This window comes from Lissotriton vulgaris, chromosome 1_1 (genome assembly GCF_964263255.1).
Source record: "Lissotriton vulgaris chromosome 1_1, aLisVul1.2, whole genome shotgun sequence".
NCBI lineage: Eukaryota > Metazoa > Chordata > Amphibia > Caudata > Salamandridae > Lissotriton > Lissotriton vulgaris.
In genome coordinates this window covers 1,612,232,509-1,612,244,625 of record NC_141685.1, presented here as the reverse complement: position 1 = coordinate 1,612,244,625, position 12,117 = coordinate 1,612,232,509, and the positions used below count along the sequence as shown (strand labels likewise).

At 43.7% G+C, this 12,117-nt stretch overlaps 1 protein-coding gene across 3 annotated transcripts in view; it reads right to left on the bottom strand.

Moving 5' to 3' along the window:
• Positions 1 to 702: 702 nt before the first annotated feature.
• Positions 703 to 12,117, bottom strand: part of LOC147750888 (uncharacterized) — a 51,121-nt gene continuing 39,706 nt past the window's right edge. Inside the window, exons 3-4 of one of the 3 annotated variants that reach the window (XM_086918498.1) lie at positions 8,891 to 9,919; positions 703 to 3,441 (exon numbers count right to left, since the gene is read on the bottom strand). In XM_086918498.1, coding sequence (XP_086774624.1) covers positions 1,107 to 3,441; positions 8,891 to 9,369 — 2,814 coding nt within the window. In that variant the 5' untranslated portion in view covers positions 9,370 to 9,919 and the 3' untranslated portion in view covers positions 703 to 1,106. The remainder of the gene's footprint in view (positions 3,442 to 8,890; positions 9,920 to 12,117) is intronic. The other 2 variants (XM_086918506.1, XM_086918488.1) reach the window with 2 other exon arrangements.

Here is a 12,117-nt window from a genome sequence, read left to right as displayed (position 1 = left end):
TACATATTTGCCGGTATTTCACTGAAGTCACTCTGTACTCACCTTTTTTGGATATCTGCTCTCTTCCGAGGGCTATTGTTACTAGGGAGTTATCAACACATCACAACCTTTCAATATGAGGAGGGTGTTGGGGACATCTTCTATTCTAGCCATAACCTCCATATAATCTACACATTTCTGTAACTCCACACAGGCTACGGTATAGGTAATATAGCTTCATCTTTCAATGTTCCAATACATTGGGTTTATTTTACTACACTTTCCTAAACTATGGGATATCATAGTTGTATATATAGAAGACGACTCCATTCCTTAACCCACCCTCCAGTCATTCACACTGAATGTCGGTCTCAGGCTAGTAACAACAAAATGTAAGTCAGCGAGATTTCCAACACTCATTAAATTGAATGTCCTAGTTACAATATGTGCAAAGATTTACATTAGGTTGAAGTATACAATGATTATATGACCTTGCAACATGAAATCTGACAAGCAAACAGGGCTAAAATGTTACTCAATCAACAATTGTGTTAGGAACAGTTCCATCAGGGCAGGATTAACGGCTGATTTGAATCAAATAAAATCATACTATAAAGTGTAGTTTTATCCAACTGCCCAGTAGACGTTTTTAGAAAACACATTTGTTTTCGTCTACAAAGCATAAGTGCTGGCTTCTTATAATTTGAGAAATGTACAAGAATATGATTTTTTCTAAAGACAAATTTATTCAACTCAGAAGTTGTTTCTAAACAAGTTTAAAACGGAAAACAATTCATGTACTTAAAAACATAGACCATGAACAAAGCTAAAATATATCATCACAAACATCTGCGCGTACAACCACACTCATACAACCACACACACTTTCATAACCATATACTTTGTTTTGAAAAGTCTACCATGTTACAAATATTCATGTTCCACTGGGCAAGAATATTACAAAACTTGATTTGTAAGGTAGGATGTACTCTCCCAATTTAAACCCAAGATATCCTAATGAGGTTTACTGCCACATTAGGCACTCCTCCTCAAAAGATTTCGAGACTGCATGGTGAAACTTTTCATAGGACATTCTCCGTACCCAGGCAAAGCATTTAACTCCATTGTCACTGAACAAAACCCAACTCCCGATCATAAAATTCCGCAAGGTGCTTCAGTACCTTCACCTGGTTAGTGACACGAATTTTGCCTTCATTATCCTTTTCAGTCAGTAACTTTATTATCCCAGCGCTCCCTTGTTCACCCCGAGATGCAGCTCGAGCATGAGCTACCCTCAAATCATACTCCCGGAGGCCAGAACCTGCCATTTTCTCACACATCCCTTTGGAAATGACGTTCTTCTTTTCCAGCACAGCAAATGTTGCCAGATTCTTCTGCTTCTGAAGCTCATATTTCATGGTTTGATAGACCCATGTGGCAGAGAAGCCATGTTTAGACAGATCAGCATGGTCTGCAAACTTCTCTACAAGATTCTGCAGAATCTTCACATCATCGAGAGCCCGATGTGCATTGTATTTTACCTTCAGTAGCTCCTTTGCGAGGGTTTGCTGTCTGTGATTTGGCAAATGTGGTCTACTTTCCCGGAAATATGGCAATGTGTCCAAAAATCCCAGCACCGTGTGACAGAACGTCTCAGCCAAGCCTTTCTTTTCCAACTGTAGCAACAATCTTGGAGCATCAAAAGACTTGGAGTTATGACCCACCAGCACACATCGCCCAAACCCCTTCAACCACTCCAAAAACTTTACTAATGCCTCCCTTAAGGGAACAACATGCAGCGGTCTGTGATGAAGACGCAAGATCCCTCCAGACACAGTGAGACCTGTGACCCTGGAGGCCCCAGGTGACATTCCTCCTACTGGTAATATGTACTTATCAAAGGTTTTCTCGCCACATATTGCAGCCAGTTGAACAATTTCACAATCTTTTGCCAAAGAGGTGGTCTCTAGATCAAAGAAAACCAAGACCATGGGCTGTTTGACTGAAAAAAACTCCATCTGTGGTTTGGCCAGCAGAGGTGGAGTCTCCAAACTTGAAGAGTTGCCTTCACCATCTTTAGATGACAAACATGGGGGCAATTTTGATTTCTCCTTCACATGTTCTTTTTTTGGGTTCCTATCCCTTTCCAGTTCGCCATTTTCTAGTTTTCTAGCTGTATCTTTGGAGATCTTGTGATAGCTTGTGTTCTTTGTTACAGAAACGCAAGAATTCATACTTTCAGGAAAAAGATCTGTATATCCTGCATTCCTTAATCGGGTTCTCAAAGGCAGAGGACTTTCTAAGTAATTTGTCTCATGTGATTCACACAAGACAGATTTTGGAGGTTTCATAACCCTATTTGAGCTGAAACGTGCTACTTTCACCCTTTTGTCTGCAAGTTTATTGAAGAGGGCGTTCAGTTTAGGCCTTAGGCTCGGGTCACACAACATTGGTTGGAAAGTTGCAGGCCTGTGAGCTTGCACATCCCTGTTAAACTCACAGTGGCCACAGTCCTCATGATCCCCATAAGCATGATCTACAATGCCCAACAAAGCCCTTTCCAAGCCAGCTGGATCTTTGCAGTATCGAAGAATACACTGGGTAGAGCAGCTGGACTGGAACCACGAAATAACTTCACAAGTCAACTCCTTGTATGTTTTTGCAAGTTGCCGTAGTGATTTGCCTACATAAGCCTGTATATGGTCTAATTCAATGCAAGTGCTTGATCTTTTCGGTTGTAGCCTAAAGCTTGTAGGTCCTGGAGCAGTGAAGTCATCGTCCATTTTTAAGAGATTGTCAGGAGGAGCTACACTCCCTGATTGGAGAGTTAACACTTTCCTATGGACACGTTCCTCTTCAGGCCTACTCACACTTTTATGCTTCTTCTTAGTCTCTGAAACGCTCAACAAGTCATTCTCTTTGAAATTGAATTGCAGCTCCTCCCTGCTCGCACATATATGCTGACATTCAGATCTCTCTGAAAGGTGCACTAAAGCATTCCTAGCTATGGGTTTTTCGTCCTCCTCTTCTTTCATTATACCTGTGGAGGTCTCCTGGTGTTCTGCACTTTTTGAAAGTTGATTCAAATCATTCGTTTTGATGGTTTGCTCTCTCTCAATGGTCACATCACTACACTGGTTTTCACATTCACCATCTCCTGGGAGGCTCAATGAGTAACTCCCATTAAAATTCTTCTCCTTCACCTTGTACACACCTGTGCAACTCAACTCCTCCTCAGCACTGCCTGAAAGTTGGGTCAAAGCATTACAGGTAACTAAATATTCTCCTTCCCTGCTCACACCTGTAACCTCTTTGTCACGCTCCACACTATCAGAGAGGCCCGCAAGACTGTTCTTGTTGATGGAGAGCTCCGGGGTCCTGCTCGCACCACCAAGCTTCTTGTCAAAGCCAATTTCTTTCTTCAGATCACTTAAGAGAGTCGAGAAGTCTCTTCCATCAGACCTGGGGAAGGAAATACAACATGCACAATTATTACTAAACGATAAAGGATATGTATGTCCCAGAAATATTGTAGATTTGGAGCCAAATCTCGAGTCATAAATGCATATCTTAGTGCATCATAAACCATAAAAAATTAGGATTTTAAAGTGGAGATATACTGGACCAGAATTACTGGGTTCTCCATGAAGATCATTAAGGCCAGAGAAATCTGGACTGTCAGCTGCAATAGCTGCAGAGTTCTCCTTATGAGACAGCTAACCATACTAGACCTTTATCTATAGCTTGGAATTTCATTGGACCCTCTGAACGTCTATCAAATAAAATCAGATACTCCTGCAGGCCCAAGTGCATCACCTATCTATGAAGAGGAACCCTGCCTGCCTCTATGGGACACTTATCCAAGGAAAGATCCTTCAGGGACGAATGTATCGCTGTGACAAAGTGCCTGCCCAAGTGAGCACTATGTCATCAACTACCTCAGGGAAAATACTTCTGATCCAGGTACTCGTACATCTCCAAACCAGAGAAGAGATCAACTTAACAGCTTGCTCAGAAGAACCTGCGTCTGTGGACAATAATGCATTACTTACTCCAAATGGAAGGGTCTTCATTCATGCGGGCTCTAATGTAAACAAACTCAATGACGGGCCTGATTCAGCAGCTACAAATAGTAACCCTGGTGGATGTCTCATTTTCACTAGGCCTCAAAGCATAAACTCTCAAGGGAAGAGCATGTGCTTGGAGGCAACGGTGTGTGAACTCTTACAGGATATACAGGAGCATTAACAGTCACAGGAAAACCCTGCTACTGCACAGCTAATGTTTAAATGAACCCTGAGAAAGCCTGCTCCTGCAAATACCAATGTTTCAACTATTTTAGGCAATAGCTTAGTCTTGGCAGCACTAATGACTAGACCAGTGAATAGGCTGGGAAGTAATGAAAAAATTAAAGTGAGTTTGTGGCATTGCTTCTATTTTCATCGAAGAGTTTGTTCCTGCGGATTTTAAATTTTTTTTCAACAACCTGTGAAAAAACATCCTCCTCCAAGGAAAGATTTAAACTTCCAGGAGAATACAACGATCCAGCAAGTACCAATGTATTAATTAGATGAAGGAAGATTTCACTTACAGGGTCACTAATGTACATCTATTATAGGCCTTAATGTATCATCTGTTTCAGGAAAAGCCTGCTTCCTACAGGCAGAAGTGCATCAGTTATCTCATAAAATGCTTAATGCCGACCCTTAATCTAATTTGGCACAATATATAAGAGGGCTGTTGCGGAACATATATCGAAACCTGCAATACGAAAATAAAAACTGGCTTATTTAAAAGAAGAAATAAACAAATCTCTCCTTTTAGAGCAAACCAAATGCAAGCATAGGACAAACATGCAACAGAGCCCAACGTGTTTCCATAAACCATTAATAGTCATTTATGTGGCCGGTGTTCTTTCTAGATATCAAAGTGGCCCGCTCACTATCTTTAATCTGCCTTGCATCATTCCTGTTCTGTGCTATCACACACAGTGGCACAGAGAGCATGAGGTTGAAGAGGATGCTTTCTTGATGGTCAAGGGACTTGGTTGTCTCAGTGCCCTGGAGAGCTTTGCTGGTGGGAGCTTAGTCTTTCCATGTGGGATGCATGAGGTAGACAGGTCAGAAGATAAGAGACCAGATGAAGTGCGATCCACTGGTCCTCCAAGTTGGGGGTTGAAAACACGGCTAACAACCTTGTCCCATAAAAAGCTTTTATTATAGAAACAGCAGCAAGAACCACGAAATCTTCTGGGCATAAGGACTTCCAGAGTCTCTGCATGAGACATGCATGACTGACAGTAGTCAAAGCTGCAAAGAAACTACTGACGGGATAGTGGAACGAATTTGTGAGGGGCAAGTGCAAGACCAGAAACAGATTCGGGAACACAAGGACTATGTAGGACACCAGAGAGCTGGCTCAAGAAATAGCGGAGATCATTCACTACAATCTACACATCCCGGGGATCAGCAAAAGTAGGTAGATTTGATCTGGTAGAATGAAAACCGTCACAGGAGACTGTACTTGGGGAGGGACGATAACCATCACAAAGGAGTAACCATCACCCGGAAAAAAGGGACAGAGAAATGATGAGTGGAAGCAAGTCAACAGCCATCTGACAGCCAGTTTAAAAGACAGACACATGAACACCACCATTATCCAGGGCTATGCTCCAACAAATGATAGAGGAAACGGTCAGAGACATATTCTGCCAAAAGATGCAAGTTGAGCTTGAAGCAGTGTCAAACCACTATCTGAAGATTGTGATACAAGACTGGAATGCCAAAGATAGAAAAAACAAAACAAACTATGACACAGCTATGGGAAAGGAAGGTTGTGGAACACCGAACGACAATGGAATTTTCAACCATAAATGATCTGGTAATAGTAGGATCTCTCCTTCCCACCATGATATTCGAGAAGTACCTTGGTGCTCAACCAATGGAGGACTCAGAAACCAGATTTTACTATCTGATAAGCGGCACCTGGAAACGCTCACTGCAAAATGTAAGAGTGAGGAGGGGTGCAGGCATCTTGCAGTGATCACCTTCTAGTGATCACTCTTGTGAAGCTGAAGCTCTAAAAAATAGAATGCAAAACATCAAGGCAACAGCACTTCGATGTGGTAAAATTAGAGGTCCCCAAGCCAAGAAGGCATTTTTCTTACAAATCAAAAACAGGCTCCAACTCCTGGCACACAGGGAAGATCGGTGTGAGCCAACTGCAGAAGCAGTGAATAAGAAATGGGAGCAGGTGCCCTCAACATATGCGAAGAGCTGTGAAACATGCATGGGAACCAAGACAAGAAAAAGGAATTCATGGATAAGAGTACTGGGACGAGTACTTCAAAGAAGTCTTGAACAGACCAGTAACAATAGCAAAGTGGACATCCAAGAAGCAGAGACAGACATGAAAGCGAACATCATCCACCACAAAAGAAAGAAATTGTCACTGCCATGAGATCTCTCAGGAAAGGAAAAGCTCCTGGCGAAGAGAACCTGTATGCAGAAATGTTCAAAGCAGATACTGAAACATCAGCCAAGATCCTCAAATCACGGTTTACATCGATTTGGGGAGGGAAAAAGTACCAAATAACTAGAACAAAGGCCTCATTGCCAGGATTCCAAAGAGGGAAACATCGACCACTGTAACAACTGGTGTGGAATCACCTTCCTGTCAATACGGAGTAAAATCTTGATGAAAATCATTATACAGCACCTTTCTGATGCAGTGGACAAGCAGTTAAGAAAACAACAGGCTGGGTTTAGCAAGGCAGAGTGTGTGTGAATCAAATCCTTACTCTACACAACATCAGTAGAGCAGTATATCACTTCACAATTTTTCAGTAAGCCTTCAATAGTATCCACTGTGTCAGTCTCTGGCATATAACGCGAGCCTATGGAATACGCAGCAGATGGTTCTCATCATGAGCTTCTATGATACATTTACATGCAAGGTAGGGTATAGTGAGTATAGCTTTGAAGTCAAGACTGGTGTGAGACATGGATGCGTGTTGCTCTTCAACCTTGTCATGGACTGTGAGATGCGATGCACACCCAAAGAACCAAGCCAGGTGCATTAGAAGGACCTTATCCTCTACACTGGAGAACCTTGCCTATGCAGATGGCGTGGTCCTGCTCTCTTACACGAGCATATGTAATAAAAGGTATCTCACCTTAACATCTAAGCACAGCAAGTGGGCCTCCAGATGAATGCAAAAAAAAAAAAAAGTCACACCACTCGACATCCCAAACTAATCAAGCTGGATGGAGAAGACCTAGCCATGATTGGGGAGTTCACATACCTAGGCAGTAATATCAGCAACGATGGAATGGCAGGCAGTGAAATTTAAGAGCTGACTGAATAAGACCAGGAATGCCTTCAGGATGCCTAACAATGTGCGGAGGTCATATCAGTACAGCACCAGCATCAACCGAAGGCTTTACCCGAGCAGCATTCTGCCCACACTCTTGTACGGAGCAGAATGCTGGAGCATGATGAAAAGTGACATCACCAAACTTTCAGTCATTCACACAGGTTACATGAGAAGAATCTTGCACATTTTCTGCTGTGAACCATGCCCAACCAGGAACTGCTCACCAAACGCAAGCAGGAGAGCACGGACACCATCACAATGAGGAAAAGATGGAGAAGAATAGAACAAACCATCAGAGGAGAGCAAGAATCCATCAGAAGACTAACTCTCTGTTGGACCCAAAGGCAAACGGAAGTGAGGTAGTTCCAAAAGCACCTGTAGGAGAACTGTGGAAACAGAAATGAAGGCCCTGAACCACAGCTGGAGCAACATACAGAAACTTGTCCAAGACAGACAGAAGTAGAAAACCTTAATTGCTGTCCTAAATGCCAGGCGGTATAATGGACAATAAGTAGTGAAGAGGATGCTAATGCCCCAGAATTTAAGGACCATTGCCCGTGCTCAGTCTCCCATTACTTCAGTTGTCGGTGAGCAATAACATTCTCAATTGTCTAGCACCATCTGCTATATTGTTCACCTATCAATGCAGGCCATACGTGAGTTTGGCAGCCGTTCCCACAGTTTTGTTTATCCTTGGTTCCTACCCGTAGGTTTACCCTCACTTTTGTTTTTGGTTACTCCTTTGTACAGATCAAGGAAGAAACACTTGTAAGGGGTAAACAAACAAGATGGGCTAATATGTGATTAAAAAAACGACCGGTCTATAATGGTCTGCCATGTCTATAAAATTAGGCTCACTATAATTAGGAAGGGCCACATGCTCTCTGCACTCGCTACTGTGAACAGCAGTGCTTTCGACTTTTAAGCAGGGTCCTTACCATCACAAGTTTATGAGTACTAGGGGAAAATTCAGTGCGATGCTATTGTCTCAATCTTCTCTTTGCCACTTCGTCAGACACTACACAGAGTACCATTGCTAAACAATTGGGCCATACCTCTGAATGGATTCTCCACAATAGCTCCTCATACTTTCCAGGGCCTAATGCTCATTTCTTCCCTAACACACTTGCAGCTATAACCCAATAAAGGAAACGAGAGCCCTTGGCTGCTAGTCTCATCTGCCCCTGTATGTACCAGAGTAAAATGAGAGCTTCAGAAGAAACAAAAGCAACTGACCATGAAATTACCTTTGAAAAATCCCTCTAGGATAGAAAGTTGCATCAATGGGACTATAGCATAATTTGTTCCCAAAATTACATTCTACATACCCTTTCATGGAGTCCAATTCTTCCCACCACTATTAACATGCAATTTAGCAGATCTTGACTTAATCCCACACTAAGGCCGCAAATTTCACCTTCCTCACCATGAACACTTTCTGCCTCATTTTCCACAATAATTACCTTTCACCATTGGGAACCTTTCCCAATACTAAATCACCAGACTATTACAAAGCTTTCTTTATTCTATTCTTACATGTGCTGAGGGTTGGTGACGGTGAATCCACAGGCTATCTCTTCGCTCTTCTCAGACAGGTTTATGAAGAGGTTGTTTAGCTTGTGTCGAAGGATTCGGTCTGACAGCTTTGGTTGGAAAATTCCAGGCCTGTGTACGCGAGTATCTCCGTTGAATACACACCAATCCCCACATTGTTGGTGTTCCCCATAAGCATGGTTTACAATGTTCAACAGGGCCCTCTTCAGGCCAGCTGGATCCTTATTGTATCGAAGAAGACAGGGAGTAAAACAACTAGTCTGGAACCAATGGATGACTTCTGTGGTAAGTTCCTTAAACGTCTTAGCAAGATACATCAGAGACTCGCTAAGATGTGCGTGTACATGGTTTAAGTCACCCCAATTGAATTTTCTTTGCCTTCTAAGTTTATTCTGTATAGGTGTTGGGTGTTGGAAACCATTATCCATTGGTTGTTTCAAAACAACTGCTTTAAAGTCCATAGCAAGGCTTCTGATATCTTTACCTTGAGTGCAGCTGATGACACAATTGACCCTTTCCAAGTGGCCTGATGAGCAGTTTCCAGAAGTATTTAGTTTTATTCCGCTCGCTTGTGCGCATCAGTTGTCCTAGCCAGCTCTCGTGCAGATCTGTTGAGGCATTCCAAGGACAGTCCTGTTGGCTGCTGCTCACACACCTGCTTCTGTTGTCATACCCAGGTCTTCGCAAGTCTACTGAAACATTTATAGATATGACCAGTGGTCTCCCTGCTCGCACATCTAGAGCTATGTGGTTGTTACCGGCTCACATGTGTCCATCTGTGGTCATACCTAGCTTCCACACAGAGGTCTGACAAGTCATCCTAGAGGGTGTCCGTTTTACTCACACGTGTGCAGCTCATGCCAACACCTCCAGTAATCTTAGACATCTTAGGAGCCATTCTGCAGATCTCATCGGTTCACCTTTCGCACCAGCACGTGTGTTGGTATTTACAGGGACAATCTTCACATCATTGTGGAAAGGACTCCTTCCTTTAAGACATTAAAAAAAATCCTTTAAGACATTAAAAAACAATAAAACATAATTAGCAGGAAACAGGGACACTGGTAGTTCAGTCACTAGTATATTTCGAAACGTGGGTATGTACAAACATGATCACATTTAATTAAACTGAAATTTAACATTTCACAATTTTCTTGAAACATACCGTAACCACGTACAAGGCCTGGGGCCACCATTCAAGAAAGCTAGCCAGCTGGGAAAACGGGTGTTGAAAAGATGGTGTGTTAGAAGGCTGTTTTAAAAACAACTCCGGAGGCATGTATGCGAATGACTCAATCCAAAAGTGGGGAAATACACAGGACAGAACAGCGTATCGGCGAGTTGGAATGAACAGTGCTGGAATTCGGTACTAAAGGGTGTCAAGAGAACATGATGACCCCGAGGGGACAAAGGCAAGGCCTGGCAGACCTTTTTATTCCACTGGACATTTCCCCCCTGGGCTGGAGTCTAGGGTGACCAACCGTCCGTAAGTTTCACGGACAGTCCGTAATTTCGGCCATCTGTCCGTTGTCCGAGAAGGATTCTTTAACGGACGCCATTTGTCCGTAATTTTAACCGGGCACCGGTCGCAACACCCTGGAGCTGGCACAGCTTCCACCCACCTCACTTCCCGACTCTGATGCTGTTGAGGCCGGGTGTAACAGACTTCGAGGCAGTACCAAAGCTCGATACCCAGCAGCATTGGAGAGGCACAGCGGGATGGCAACCCTCACACCTTCAGCCCTTGATGAGCTGTTAAGAGGTGCTTGAAGGTGACTGAGAGGGAGGGGCGGCAGCTTTAGGAGCAGGGGCATCTATTCAGATGCAAACAGCCCTGAAGGCGTCACGTCTCTGCAATTTAGAGGGGCCTCACACATTCCCTTTCTACCCAGGATTCTCTTCACAGAGCTTAATTACTGTCACTAAATTGTAAACAAACCTCGGTTCTTCAAACATGCAGTCTATAATGTAATAAAATAAAGAAATGGCACAATCGCCCCCACACTGATTAACAAAGTATGAAGGACAATCAGTTAAATCAGTTCTCTTGGAGTATCTCCTTTAAGTACTGTACATCACAGTGGGGGATGGCAAAACTTACATTTTGGAAAGAGAGCCTGTCTTCTCGTTGTCTTGTCCAGGAGGGGGTGAGGAGCCCACCCCACCCTGGAAGAGACCAAGATGATACTAGAATACTGGATGCCCACCCTGGTGGATCCTGTTCCCCTCCTGTGATGGCTACTGCCCCCCCCCTGATGGCTCCTGTCCCCTAAAGTGGTGGCTGCTGTTCGAACGCCCGTGATGGCTCCTGTCCCCCCCCTGTGATGGATCCTGTCTCTGCCCTGGGTGGCTTCTGTCCCAGTCCCGGAATGGCTCCCGCAGCGAGGGTGAAGTTCTTGATGGGCCTCTTCTCAAAAAGGCTCAGCTCAAAATTAATATGAAAAGGTGGGCGAGTGAGCAAGTCAAGGGATGGGTGGGTGGCAGGATGAATGGGTGAATGGATGAATGAAAGATTGAATAGATGGATAATGAGAGGATGGATGGGTTGATGAGTGTGTGGAAGGATGGAAGAGAAAAGGTTAATAGCTGGATGTATGGGTGGAAGGGTAGCTGGATGGGTTAAAGGATGGAGATGAGTGGAAAGGTGGATGATGAGTGAGTGGGTGGATGGATGGATGAGTGAAATGATGGATGGATTGATGAATTGATAAGTGCAAGGGTGAATGGATGGACAGATGAGTGAAAGGGTGGATGTAAGGATGGATGAGTGAGTGAAAGGGAGGGTAGATGGACAAAGGATGAATAGATGAGAGAAGGAGTGAAAGGATAAATGGACGAGAGAAAGGATTGATGAGTGATAGGGTCAATGGATGGATTCATGAATGGATGAGTAGATGGATGGATGGGTGGATGGATGGATGGAAGGAAGGATTGCTAAGTGAAAGGGTCGATGGAGAGAGAAAGGGAGGATGGATGGATGACTGAAAGGGTGGAAGGATGAGTGACTGGGTGGATCGATGAGTAAGTGAAAGGATGGCTGGATGGGTGAAAGGGTAAATGGCTGGATGGATGAGTGAATGGATGGATGGGTAGAAGAGTGGATGGATGAGTGTACAGATGGATAGGGTTAAAGGGTGGATGGATGTATGATGGATGGATGAGTGAAAGGATGAATGAAGGGATTGATGAGTGAAATGATAGATGGAAGG